The sequence below is a fragment of the Pinus tabuliformis genome, chromosome 9 (assembly GCF_031772625.1).
Source record: "Pinus tabuliformis cultivar Carrire ecotype Pingquan chromosome 9, CPIR1, whole genome shotgun sequence".
Classification (NCBI taxonomy): Eukaryota; Viridiplantae; Streptophyta; class Pinopsida; order Pinales; family Pinaceae; genus Pinus; species Pinus tabuliformis.
Window position 1 is genome coordinate 40290362 of NC_142307.1, and position 15172 is coordinate 40305533.

The window sequence follows — 15172 nt, forward strand, 5'->3', positions numbered from 1 at the left end:
GTAAGGGACTATTGCTTTATGCAAGGTAACCAACTCCTCATAAAGATGCCTCATAGTGTCTCCCAATGCCTGGATCTAGCCATATATAGCTGCTCAAAGCTCCTGCAAGCAAACATGTGCAGAAGACAACTTTTGATTCTCTACTTGGAGTTGTTCTATTTGTTGCTTTGCAACTTCCATATTCTTTGTCATTTATTTGTTTTCCGCCATCAGGAAATTTGTATTTGCTTTTGAAGCACCTGCAAAGGCTAAGTTAGCTTCAGCAATGGTCTGAGGAATCCTTCTAGTGTTAGTGACAGTCACCCTTTTCGTATGAATCAAAGCAAGATGTGCCATATTATCAGGAGAGTGTTAGATATCCATGATTGTGTCTTCATCTAGAGGAGAGATCTCTTCTGCACCACTTGGAGCTTGCCAATCTGTAGGGGGAGGCGAAGGTTGATTGATGATTTGTTTTGTGAGGCGAAGGTTGACTGATGATTTGTTTTGTGTTGGGCATGAGATCAACATCTTGATTTTGCTCCACTTGTACTATTTCCATGCCCTGGGCTACTATCTGCTCCTCTATATGTTAAACAAGCTCTTGATCCTGCGTATGCTTTCTTTCTTCTTCTTCAAGTTTTTTCTACCTTTCTTCTTCCACCTGCTTCAGTCTAGCTTCTTCTTCCTCCTCTTTTATTAACTCTTCTTGTGCCTGCATTTCCTATTGTTCCTTCTTTTCCTGCTCTTCCTTTTGTATTTGCTCTTCTTCCTATTTCCTCTCCAATTCTCATTGCTTCCTTTTCCTTTTGGCTGCCAAAGTTACCTTTAGAATAGCTGGATCTACCTTGAATTTGCAACTTTGCTCCTCTATTGGGTTGTGAGCAACCTTCCTCTTATACTTAATACTCACTGGAGAGTGCTCTCCTGATTGCTTGGCTTCCTGAGTAACATTTATTTCTAAAACTGCATTGGAAGGGCCTGCCTGATCTCTTGGTGCACATGATCGAGACGCATTATAGTGATTCTTCATCTTTTCTTCCTCCAGCCTAGCATAGGTCCCATATGGCCAAACAAAGTGCAACTTGGCACAGTGCTTCTTGCAAACTCCCCTAGGATCGTACTAATGAAAATCTATTGTACAAGTTTGAGACTTTTCAATTATGTGACTTCATATTCTACGGCCTTCAAGTTCTTAATCTCATAAGATCCCACCTACAAGGGAAGAGCAAGCCATGGTGCCTTCTTCTTCCTCTGCAGTACTGCAGTTAAACCTATGACAAGATGATATGCAACCTCTTGCATGGCTACTTTGTCTGTGGCATACCTTGGCAAAAGATGAGATGGTTTCTAGCAGCCAAACACTCTGAGGTAGGTGCCATCTGGTGAGGCAAACCAATTTGTAACTTCTAATACTAAACTCATTGCCTCACAAACATGAAAAGAGCTTCTTCTTCAAAAATCATATGGTATAGGACCTTGAAGAAATGATCAACCAGCTTTTCAAAGAATCCCCTGTAACTGCATTCTGCTAACAATCTGCAATAAATATGAATAGCAGGCTCACTAGGTGTCCATTTCCAAAACATGCTAGGGAAAGTATTACGAGCACATATACCATCCACCAGGTAGGCAGACATGTAGAATTGTTGTTGCTTTTTTTTTGGTGGATTTTTCGCCTTATTCAGGTTGATCTTTAGCTGTCGAGACACAAGATCCGACGAGTTGAAAATCTTCCCCTGTGAAACAATTTGATACAACATGTAAACACATCCTTCAGGGAAGGATTTAGTATTCTTGAGTCCATAAACCTAGCAGCACGATACTATCAAGTACTGGAACACCTTTCTGAGCGATTTGGTCTTGTAAGTATTATTTGGTGTCTGGTGAAACTTTGATGGTTCCTTTACCCACATATTGACCACTTCCTTGGGATTGAGATAGCTTGTTGCTACATATAAGAGAGAGTCCATATATTGATAGCATGTTGTTGCATAGAAGTGAGAGTCCATATATTGCTCAGGCTTAGGCAAGTGGTGCGCCTGATGGATGTCATGTGCTTGGTATGAGCCAAGTTGTTTCCCACTAGCATTGTTTAAAGACATGCTCTTGGTGTCAAATCCTTGCAGAATCCATTTAATGACATCTACACAAGGTAATACCAAGAATCTGCAAGCAACCTTGTGAAGCCTCGACCATTGGATGTTGATATAAACCTCTTTATCCTCTAGATCTTCCTTAAATTTTGTGGTCGTGAATGCATCCTTCACAATATGCCATGTGATATTTGAATCCTTTTCAATGTACAATTGTGTATCTGTTAGAATGGGAACTAAGGATGAAGGAGTTTCAACAACCTCATTGGTATTGCTTTTTGTAGCCTCTTTTGATGTTGATCTCTTGGGAGGCATTATGTTTTCTGCTGTTGAAAAAAATTATGCTCAAGACTTGCAATACCTATGGCAAAAAATGCACTCATAGCAAAGGCAAGTTAGCTATAGACAAATCAGCTCATTAATCAATCAAAAAGCAGCAACACAGTGATAAGGAGAGAGATTGCGCAATTTTGGGCCGGAAGAGGGAAAGTTGAGCTCAGGGATTGCGTAATACATAGTGAGAGAGGAGGATTGTGCAGTCTCAGTTGTCAAAGGGATGGCTTGAGGCTTGATATTTTGCGATGTGCAGTCTCAACTAGGTAGAAGAGAGAGAATTGAGCATTGCGTATTCTCAGAGGCCAAGACTGGGTAGCTGAGGGTTGGACTTGCGCAATGCGTAGTTGGGCAAGACAATGATTGTACATCGCGCAATCACGACTAGCGAATGATAAGTTTGAGCCTTGGAATTGCATAATGCGTAGTAAGGGAAGGCAGAAACTCATGAAGGATTGTGTAGTCTTGCCCGAGAGAGAGGCAAACTTTCAGATCTATAGCTGAGGAAGGAGAAAGTGTAGATCGGCCTTAAGATAAGTTAGATCAATCATTAACATCCACCAAAAAGATTATGCAAAGGGAAGAACATGCATGCACAAAAAGACCCAACAGCAGTAACTGCTAGTATGTAAAATAGCTTGGGAGGGATGTGACACTTGTAAAAACTAAACGACACACTGAAACAACACTTGTACAAGGTAAATATAGCAAAAACTTCAGTGACTACAAGAAGAAATGAGCAAAGCGGCACTTGCAAACACAAAAGCGATGGAAAAAGCAATAAAAAGCAACACTTTAGAAACTCACCCAGAAAAGCTCTGCAAACCGAATCTGAAGTTCCTTGATCTTGTGGGGAAGGCTAGAACTCCAATGTCGAGTGTGCAAATGAGCTCTACAAGACTTTATTACATAGCTTTAGCCCCCACGGATTAGGTTAAGGTTTATGACTCTCATGCCTAAAATCAAGGAAAAAGCAACACTTTTCCTTAGATCGAAAATAGAAACTTTGTGCCACTTGTCAATAGGTGATTGTTCACCCCCTACTTTCTAGGGATGCGCAATTGCTTACTCTGGGGGATTGTGCAGTCCACTGGCAAAAAGGATTGTGCAATTCCCAGTGACAAGGGATTGCGCAGTCCACTAGCTTAATGGATTGCACAATTCTAACTCTTAATGGAAGATTGTGCATTTTACTTGCTTAATGATTGTCTGTCTAGCAAGATTGCGCAGTTGAATTCCTCAAGGAATTGCGCAATTAACAATGGCAAAGGATTGTGCAGTTCCTAGAAGCAAGACTAGCGATCAGTGCCAGATCAGGACAGGAGTTGGCTTGTGTTTGGAGGAGAGTAACTTGTTGTCAAAAGTTGTGCAATTGTTGGCAACAAGACATCAGACAAGTGTTGCATGAAAGAATGAGTGACTAGGAAACTAAACCATCAAGAGGAACACTTGACGACCATGAAGGACAATCAGTGCTAGATTAGGACAAGAGTTGGCTTGTGTTTGGAGGAAAGTAACTTGTCGTCAAAGGTTGTGCAATTGTTGGCAACAAGACATCACAAAAGTGTTGCATGAAAGAATGAGTGACTACAACACTAAACCATCAAGAGGAACACTTGACGACCGTGAAGGATAAGTTCTTATTGACAAAAGGTAGGCTCCAAAAATGAAGCGCAGGCAAAATTTCAGAGGGGGGTTGTAGCAGCTACAACATAACTATGGTCCAATTCTTAGATATAGTTAAATGTGTGTTGGGGAAGGATAGTTAAATGGTTATAATTTAGTTGGAAGCAAAATTACAACATTAAATCTCTAATATGATCAATGAGAACTGGGGCATTAGTAAAGAGGAAATATAGCTACATACATGTTTTCATCATTGTAACTCAAAAAAAATTGATGACAGGAACTAAGTTATAAAGCAAAAGCCTACCAAAGTAAGTAGAAACTTTGTTGTATCGTGATGGGGGATGGAGTTGCATGCAACCACCACTCATTAGTAGTTGAATGATGAAATGACCACTTTGGCACTAACAAATGGAGAGATTGTGGAAAATTTGGATAATCAATATCATGTCCCCCGTAAGCAACAGACAATCTACTAAGAAAATATGTGCTCAAAATATAACAGTTAATGTTCGAGTGGATATGCAATCACACTAACCCCATAATGCCGAGTTTATTTTCTCCATTTGTCTCAAGTGTACACCATAGCAATGGGTACCGTAGATCTTTTTGTTCTCTACATTCTGATAATATGATTTGGTTAGTACATCGAGTGTTCCCAAGCAATTCATACTAGCTTCAATAATTAACCTCATCCAAATTTTCTTTGGTAAAGGAGCTTTGGTAAAAACCTCTAATTATAGTAGTTTTCATCAGCTTGAGCTTCATAAAAAACAAGCTATAGATTTCTCTTCAATCTAATATTTCACAAATCCCCTTCGATAAACAATTGCAGAATATTCTGCATGAAGCTATGAGAACTCTATTCAAACTAAAACCATGCATGACAATTTGCATTCTTGTATTGCACAATTTTAGATTTATGAGGCAATAAAGTTAATAATATAGGCATAAACAATTGGAAAGAAGGTTCAACAGGTTATGCCGAATGCCAATTGCTTACTATAATGATATTTTGCTCAAATGATGAGGGCATAGCTAACCTATCAAAACTAGGGTTTAAAACTATTCTTATCAAGAGTAAGAATAAACCCAAGCATAATATATCACTTCAAAATTAAGACTGGATGAAGGTAGGAGTACAGGATGCTGCAGCTTTTTTTCATGTGTGCATTTTGTATGAAACCCATTTGGATGTTACATGACCTTTCACTTACCTAAGCATGGGACTCTTTCTTCATCTGATCAATTTCCAGAGTCCATTTAGTTTATGGGCAATAAGTTGGCCAATCCCATGATTAGTCCAATTTATGTTATATAGCCTAATGCAAGGTTATCGTCTATAAAGGAAAGGGCAACATAATTCAAATATTGAATATCGTATCCAAAACAACATCATTCGGCACAGTAAATTTGTCGCACTTGTGAGCAAAAAAAATTACCAGCTTCAGGTTATTGTTAGGAGTTGAACAATCCTTTTAATAACAAGCACCATAAAACAGGGGATTTGTATTTACAATAATATTAAGACTTCGATATACCATTTACTGTCTTGGTAGCACGAGCACATTTATGTGTCCAGATTAAAGTGAAAGTTCTTTCCTAGCCATTTGTCCCTTTCTGGGAAAGGTTTCCATAACAGCCTAACAAATTAAACGATAAAATATGCCTTGTCATTGAAAAGACAATAAGGACTAAACCTCTGATACATAGTTATTATATTGAGAAAAAAATGTTAGTAATCAAGCATAGTCATGGTTAAGCAGGGTCACAGACATGACTTAGAGGAATCAGAAGGGTGTTAACAAATTTTTGAAATTACAACAGCCACACCAACTGTAACATATTACCCTGATGCATGGAAAAGACAAGCCCCTAACCAAAAAATTTCATGTTAAACTCATGAAGCATTCAAATTGATGTATTGTAGCCATGTTTCCTACAAGTCAGCTTTATAAATTTACTGCCATAAGTTTCATGAAAACGTGTAGCATAACTATAAAAATATCCATAGTCATTATTTTTCTGTTTGTATTATTTTGAGAAACGATTTATATACACCTGGGTATATAACTTTGTTCAGACCACCAATGCCTGAGACAATGTGCAAAATGAATTAGGGGAATCAGTCCCCTAATTCACCTTCGAGTTTGACCTCTTTCTTTTTTGGAGGATCAAGCTTGAGATAGAAAAAGGGCTCTGTAGGCTCCTCACTGCAAAATAGGCATAACCATTCTTTTATTGTGCCATCGTCAACATATCTTGCTAACATTGCAATAAGAAGCTAACTGGTTGCCAATGGGCTAAAACTTGTGTAACTAAATGATAGAAGGAACATAGAAAAACAGAAAAGCGATGGGATGATCTTCCACCAGGCTCATTCTTACCCCGGTTTTGCTTTCATGCATTCCCTAAAAAGTCTTAAAGGGCCTGGAACAGTCTTGAATATATTTCCCTCAAAACAAGCCTGTTGAAAACATTAGAAAATATAATTAGCATAACTCGCTCATTTAACAATCTGGGAAACATCAACATCCTATTTCTAGTAACAATACAAGAAGCCCACCCATGTTTCCATACAATAAACAACTGCATACTGAAACAAGTTACTAAGATTTTGTTGGACAAAGGACGGAATAAAACCATGAAGGCCAATTATGTATATAATCATCTATTCTATCCTTCTTAAGGGGGAATGAAAAGAAATAATGAAGCGAAGTGCAAGACTCTGCACATAAATCAAAGATAAATATACATCGTTCAATTGAAGATTTTGTTTCTACAGGAACCATAAAAGCCAGATGTTATTTGAAAAAGACATTGCAAGATATGGTTGGTTGAGAAAACGATAAAAACACGATAAGCAACAAATACCAAAATGGCATGAAAATAGAGAGAGAGGAGAAGAATGAAACATAGGCTTCTTTGAGGGGGCAACCTACTTTTATAATAAAACAAATGTACAAGAAATTGACGAAATGATCTTAAAACTAGGTCTCCAGCTCCTTTGTGTGTTTGTGAGTGTGTGTGTGTATCTATGTGCATGTATACGAGACAACGGGTACAATTACAATTAAAGGGTCTAGCTGACAACACTAATATAACAATAGAAATGTAACTCACTATCTAGGGCTTTATGTGGGACTCTGTTCAGGGCTTAATATGCCCCTCACCTTCAAACAAGTCTTGTCCTCAACACTTGACTAACTGTGGGTGTTTCTACATGAATAATTGATCTTCCCATGTAGCCTCTTCCACTGGTAGATCCTTCCATTTGATGAGGTACTTATTAATTATTCTTGGTTTTAGTATGATTTTATCTTCTACATTAATCTCTAGTAAAACAGTTTGAACTGAGATCTTGTAGTTGTCACTGATTACGTTCTTTAACCAAGAAACTTGCAAGACTAGATGTACATGTGAAGATGGAGGCAACTCCAATTTGTAAACCATACTCCCAATCCTATGCAACACCTTATAGGGGCCATAATACTTGGGTACTAATTTATTGTTGCCCCTTTTTTGCTTAAGGGATATCTGTTTATATGGTTGTAGCCTCAAAAATACCCAATCCCCCACTTCAAATTCCTTCCAGAGCAATATTAATATGTTTGTCGTTTCATCCTATTATGTGTTATAACTAAGTTATCCTTCAATAGTTTGAATTTTGAAAACCTTTTGTTGGTGCCCTATGTTGGTGATGAATAATCATGATTATCAGACTCAATCTTTATTTCCTCCACATTTTCATAATTTCCTTGTGACTTGATATTTCCTTTTGTTAGTTTTTTTTGCAAACCTACCACCTGACACTTAATTTCTAGCAGATTATAGATCTATTGATTAATTGCACAGCTAGTTTCCTAACATTAATAAATTCAGCAAAAGAAAAATATATCAATCTCAATCACAAAATAGATGACGGAACAAATTCTACTCAATCATAGTTCTTCATTAATTTTCATGTTGATTTTTGTAGCTCGGAAGGTACTTCTAGCTTTGTGTCTTGACTAGGACCTTAATTTGCTTCTTTAGGAGTTTGCATGTGAGATGCAAAGTGTTCAACTAAGTTGCACGCATGCAAATGTGTTGCATGTAACATGCATGGGATGTGCATGTAAAACAAGCTAAATTTACGACTTGTACTTGAGTTAAAGTAAAGGAAGCTAAATATAGGAGAGTTAAATAAAGAAAAATATCTTCAATTAACTTGACGAGCTAATTTTGGCTGTCAATCTTAGCTTAGGAAAGTTGTAAATTGAGCCTAAGTGTTGAAGCTAAGACACAACAGTAGTACAAGATTGAGAGAGGCTTCTTAGTGAGCGTGTGCTAGGTCCAAGAGAGGACAGTGAGGCTAGTAATCAGTTTTGTATTTTCTCAGTTGGGCCATTATCCCATGACAGGAGCCCAAGTAAGTTCCGTGATTAATTTATTAATGAAGAATTGTTGACTGGGTAGATCTCAGTTTATGTGTATGTGATTTAGATCAAGTAATTTTGTTTCCGCTAAATGTTTTTGCTTAGGAACTTAGCCGTGTATTCGTTCAATTAATAATTGTTGGGAATCGAATATCGGGTGCTAGGTTTGGGAAATTCTAACATGGTATCAAAGCCCCAACTCTGAATCAATCTCGGAATTACAAGTGTTGGGTTTGTATCAGATCGTTGAAGCCAAGTTCACTGGGATCATATGAACGAGAACTGTTTTTTTGGGGCCGAGAGAAACTTTCTTTTTCTACAGGCGAAATTTTTCAAGTGAGACGACAAAAAAGAGAAAAGAAGAAAAAAAGGGGCCCATTTTTTAATATATATATATATCAAAAAAAATTAAGTGTTGAGCAATTGTGGTGGTGGCCCACAGCTGGGCCAACCAGCTGCAGCCAGTAGACTAGTAGATGACACATACACACCAAAGGGTCGCGAGAATGGAGCAATGCAACAAAGTAAGCATGGACGGGCAGTGACTCGGACCGTAGCCAACAAAGACGAGGCTATAGCAGTTGTTGGGGCTCGATGCAGGTTCAACTCACTCAACAACAAGTGATCTGAAAGACTAGGTCGCAGAGGAAGGAAAGTAACAACATCAAAGTGGAGAGCGGATCACGATTGGGAGTAGCCATCATGACTTGCCACAATGGTCGCAATCTTGAAAACAACGGTGTGTGAGGCAAGAAGCAAGGCCCGATAGGCCAAGTAACAGGCACATAAATTAGCCACAACCAAAGAAGGCTAATTCACTAGCCAGACTAGTGACTAAGAGACCTACAGATTGGTTAGGGAGATTGATCTTGATAGAGAGAGACTTGTACTTGTGATCTCTCCCATAGGTTGTGGCTAAGATACCTATGGATTGGTCAAGGAGATTGATCTTGAGAGAGAATGAAAAGTACCTCCTTGGCTAAGAGGGAGTGTTGGAAATATGGTACCATGGTCAGTATTTTCATCAAGAAAAGAAAATGGAATTAAATTTGAATTTTTAACTCCACATTTGCTCAAGTCGGCCTCAAGTCAGCGAGACCCCTATGCAGGTACCTACTCAACCCCCTTTGAATATTATAAATACAAGAGCCCTCCTCCTCATTCGAGCATTAAATTATCTCATGTATTATCTTTGTTCTAGAGGAGGAAAGAGGAGGAGACCGAAAATCTCAGGGAAGCTTGGCACTTGCTTCTGGTCAGTTGTTATGTTTTGTTATCTTGATGTATTAATGAGTATTGAACTCTCTCCCTCTCATTAGGAAAGATTTTTGGGTTTTCCCTTATGGGTTTTGCCCTGGCCACAGGCATATATTTTTGTGTCTCTTGTCTCATTGTCTCATGGTTATTTTACTACTCTTTTCATGTTTAATGGTTGAAATTTTCTTTTGTATAACCACTTAATGATATTAAATGTTATTGATGCTATTGCTAACTGATCATTGGAAGTAGTTATCTGTTGAATGAAATTGTTTTCTAGTTTTTGTGAACCCTAGAAATATCAATAACAACCTCCTAAATGAAGCTACAACTTCCTTCCCTAGCACCACCCTGCCACTCTATAAAATAAAAGATAAATGAAAATCTTCTTGGGCTCTCGTACCCAGGACAATGACCCAATTACAACAATATTCAATCATTTTATAAGTAAGCCAAACTTCATACCTCAGATCAATACCATAGATGCCCTTACAATGTCCTTTACAGCTTGCTTCAGGACTTCAACAAAGGCTCCTTCCTTCTTCAAGACTCCTTCAAAACAATGTCAAAGTATGCTCAAAAATATGTAGACAAGTACCAAGGCTCTGCTACAAAAGGTTGCTCCATAATGTCAAGGTCTACTATAAATGTCTGCTTCAGAATATTCAAGGTTTTGCTCCTTAATATGTTGACAGGCACCTTCTCCAATTTTGCATTAAAGTCCTTGCAATGAATTCAGCCTTCATGTAGCCACAGACTTCTCCTATTGATTAGGTTAGCAAAGAGCCTTAGCCAACCCTCAAAGGGTACTGATATTTAGCCTTAGATCAAATGGAATGTTGCTTCAGGAAGACCAAAATATTTCTCGGATAATGCCTCAGGTCAAGGGCTCAAAGCGCCTCAGAGAATGGCTTGCATCTACTATCTTATATCATCAAAATGTGCCTTAAGAAAAGGTTGTTACAGACCATGGAGATGAGCTTCAAAATTGTTGCCTCAAACCATCCTAATATCAAAAAGTGAATTGCTTCAGGAAAAGCCCTCTGAATGGACTCAGGAGGGAGTCGAATTAGGGCCTCAGACAGGCCTGAATTAGGCCCTCAGGTGGGGGCAACAAATCTGTCACAATTATTGTTCAAAATGTGACCCAAAAATGGTTTGAAGTCTTCTTTAGATAGCTCCAAAAAGACACGATTTTTTTCCTTGAAACAAATTATTTATTGTTTCCTACAGCAAATATCGAAGCTAACAAACTACAGCCTTCACTTAATTAATTAATTTGCCCAAAACAAGAACAAAACAAATAGAGAAAGATGCACAAGTGACAGTAATTTTTGGACAAATATCCCCGAAAAAACCCAATGCAGGAAAATTGGTGCAGCAGTTCTGAGGGTTTTTATTATTATGCAGTGGTTTCTAAATACAATAGTGGATGCCCTTCTGGCAATCCAATTACAGAGAAAATAAACTGGCAAAAAAACCTGGTGAGAATACCTCACTCTACCTGGCAATTTTGGTTGTTCCGGCAGTTGAACCAACTATCCCCGACTATCTCTGCACTGGCCCTACATCAGCCTCAATAGTCTCTGCGTCAACCCAACTGGGAAACGTCTGCCCTCTAGAATAGTTTTCCGCCCTCTCGGCTCAGAAATCTCAGCTCCCTGGCAGATTCCAAATTTCTACACTGGAAGACTGTGTTGCTTCTACGTGAGCCATTCTGGCTCTGCGTCAGCTCTGTGTGCCCTTCTGGCCCAGCGTCAACCCCTCCTGGGTCTGTGCTGCCTCTTCCTAGTGTCTCTCTGCCTCTCTGTTGTTGATCCTGGGTCTTGGAGAAAATACTCCAATCCAACTATCCCTGCCCGTCACTGCAAAAGCTCACTATCGAAAATCTCCCGACAGTTACTCTGCTTCAAAAAATCGATTCTCTGAACTCTCTCTGTGTATCTTCCAAGTGACCCTCAGGCCTCCTTAAATAATCTCCTCGTTGACATTCAACGGCCCAGATTAGAAGTTAATCAATGGCTAAGATCATTTTTTCTTGATCCTCGTCTTCTTCTAGAAGTTACACCCACAGTTTATATTAATACCCTTTAATTATTTTATTTTCCTAAGTTTAGACTTAAGGTGCCATTAAAAATAATTAATTATTTTAATACAATTGTTTCTAGGTGGAATTTCCCAAAACGATTTCTGGGTTCTTTGGAATACATGTGCCCAAGCCTCCCTGCAAAATTTGAGACTTAGTGCACATTTGATGCTACCAGAAATCAACACTCCCTTTTAGCGAGGAATGTGCTCTAGTAATGCCTCCAACTGACACATCACATTGAATTCATAACATCGTCCTCTACGATGTTAATGTCTGACATGTTGTCCACCAACTACTGTGTTGCTGCTGCAACTGTACTATTGTTGACACTATCATTGTCAACACTGCATCTGTACTACAGCTCCCTTTGAAATTCTAAATCCGTGTTGTTGTTGGCACTGCCACTGCCGACTGCTGCTGCTACTACATCAACAACGGAAAAACATCCCAAATTATTGAACTAACTGTGTTCAGTATGATACCATGTGAATGTTGGAGCCTAACTATTGCTAATCTCTACGCTAACCCTCTGAATCTACTATGTTGTTGCTGACCTCTCCTCTGTGCCATCTGCATTGCTGCAAACTCTTCTTGCAATGCTCATACTCTAGCGCTCCTAGCCACTGCAACTGTCTCCCTGACACTCCTTGGCATCATCCAACATTAGTCCATCCTACTATCTCTAATCTAGGCTCCCGTAGCAAGGAATTGATCCAACAAGAAGTGGGCTCCTCAAGGATCCTGCCCATTTGTAGCTCTTTCGAACTACAACTCCAAATCAGCACACCTCCCTCCTGGAGGTATCTCAACTATCATGGCGAACTCCTCCTGCTCGACATTCGCAGGCGCAGCCTTCAGATCGTGTTTCTCATCTTTGTCCTTCTTCTTGGGAGGACACTGTGTAGCGTAGTGACCCATCTCACCACACCCGAAACACTTGATCTTTGAGACGTCCTTCTTACATCTCCGCTACTCCTGTTGTCCCTTCGATGCAAAAGCTACATTCTCCTCCTCCTCCTTGGGCTTCGACCCACTGTTGCTGCTTTCGTCAAGCTTAACCTTGACTAAGTCTCTCCTCAGCTCCTCTTGTTTTAGAGTTGCCCACATCTCATCCCAATTCGGCAAAGTTGCTCTGCCCAGGATACTCTGGACAAAGACTTGCCACTCATCTAAGACAAAATTGAGGGCCCGTCTAACCAACTCTGAACCTTGAGGTGTATGCCCCACAGCTGACAATTTATCATGGGTCTCCTAAAGCTTCGTGAGGAATGGATCCACATGCTCCCCCTTCTACATCTGAGCGATCTCAGCTTCTGCTCTAAGTACATCTTCCACTGCTCGTAAGATCCCTGATATAACGTAGACAATGTGTCACACATCTCCTTAGCAGTCCCTCTGCTAGCAATGTGACAAACCACATGATCCTTCACTTCGTCGAGGATCATTCTTTTCGCCTTCACCATCTCAGCTCAGTACTTCTTCAACGGATCCGGATCTACTTGTTTAGCCACCACATTGTCGACATATGTCTTGAGGGCATGCTCATCTAGAAGAAACGACATTCTTGCTTTCCAGATGACACAATTGGATGCCCCATCCAACCTGTCCTAATCCCTCAAGCCATTGGTTGCCATTTCTGCCACAAGAACTGTCGAATGACCTCCTCTCTCCTCTACGCAGCACTAGACTGGCCTACGCACTCCTTGCTGGAGCTTGTAGATCTGCCTCTCTCCGTTGCTGCTCAACAAGTGAGAATTCAGACTCCTTGGCTGGAAGTCCTCTGAGGAGAAATTCCCTCAACCGTGCTCCTTCCTTCTCCTCTGACATCTTTCTGCCCAGCAAAATGACCTACAGAAAAGACTGCGTCCCACCAGCTCTCCTCACGCTGAGGCTTCTGCGCTGCTCCCTGTGCCCCGGCAAAAACTCGATCTGGAAGCCCTTCTCTCCATCAACTCACTCGGAAAGAGACTTCCTCGAAATTTCAGCCCTTCAGCTAGAACTGCGCAAAACCTTTAGGGTTTCGAACGCTACCTCCTGCAGCTTTTTGGAACTCCCTCTTCTGCTCAGCGCTAGGTCTCTGGTACTATCCTTCCTTGCTTCACCTGCAATGCTCTGATACCATGTGAAAATTCAAGAGTCCCTGATTAAACTTCTACTATCTGTTAATACCAAAACAAATTATTTATTATTTCCTACAGCAAATATCGAAGCTAACACACTGCAGTCTTCACTTAATTAATTAATTTGCCCAAAACAAGAACAAAACAGATAGAGAAAGATGCACAAGTGACAGTATTTTTTGGACAAATATCCCCGAAAAAACCCAATGCAGGAAAACTGGTGCAGCAGTTTTGAGGGTTTTTATTATTATGCAGTAGTTTCTAAATACAACTCTGGATGCCCTTCCGGCAAACCAATTACAGAGAATAAACTGGCAAAAAAACTTAGTGAGATTACCTCACTCTACCCGGCTATTCCGGCAGCTGAACCAACTATCCCCGGCTATCACTGTGATGGCCCTGCGTAGGCCTTGTGTCAGCCTCAACAGGTTCTGCATCAATCCAACTGGGAAACATCTACCCTCTGGAGTAGTTTCCAGGCCTCCTAACTCAGAAATCTCAGCTCCCCGGGAGATTTCAAATTTTTGCACTCGAAGACTGTGCTGCTTCTGCATGAGCCCTTCTGGCTCTACGTGGACCCTTCTGGCCCAGCGTCAACCCCTCTTGGGTTTGCAGTGCCTCCTCCTGGTGTCTCTCTGCCTCTCTACTATTGATCCTGGGTCCTGGAGAAAATACTCCAACCCAACTATCCCTACCCCTCATTGCAAAAGCTCACTATCAAAAATCTCTGAGTAGCTGCTCTACTTCAGAAAATCGATTGAACTCTCTCTGTGTATCTTCCAAGTGACCCTCAAGCCTCCTTAAATAATCTCCTCGTTGACATTCAACGGCCCAGATTAGAAGCTAATCAATGGCTAAGTTCATTTATGCTTGATCCTCATCTTCTTCTAGAAGCTACACCAACAGTTTATATTAATACCCTTTAATTATTTTATTCTCTTAAGTTTAGAATTAGGGTCCCATTAAAAATAATTAATTATTTTAATACAATAATATGTGGCAGTGCTCTTATGTCAATAATGTATGTTATGCTATTATGTATGTTGTGCTCTATGTATGCAGTGCTTTTATGCATGACAGTGTCCTTGATATGTGACAGTGATCTATATGACAGTATGACACTGATATATATCCTTGATATGGCAATGACCTTGATATCGTAGTGACCTTAGGCATATGGTAGCGACACTCTAAGGTATGGCAATGTATCTTTGATGTATGGTTGTGTCTCTATGAGACAGTGACATGACAGTG

General features: G+C 40.0%; 1 protein-coding gene across 1 annotated transcript in view; it reads right to left on the reverse strand.

Annotated features, from left to right (window-relative positions):
- Positions 1 to 5910: 5910 nt before the first annotated feature.
- Positions 5911 to 15172, reverse strand: part of LOC149147047 (hexokinase-1 protein) — a 46918-nt gene continuing 37656 nt past the window's right edge. The window contains exons 2-3 of the mRNA XM_089439704.1: positions 6422 to 6501; positions 5911 to 6247 (exon numbers count right to left, since the gene is read on the reverse strand). Coding sequence (XP_089295830.1) covers positions 6160 to 6247; positions 6422 to 6501 — 168 coding nt within the window. The 3' untranslated portion in view covers positions 5911 to 6159. The remainder of the gene's footprint in view (positions 6248 to 6421; positions 6502 to 15172) is intronic.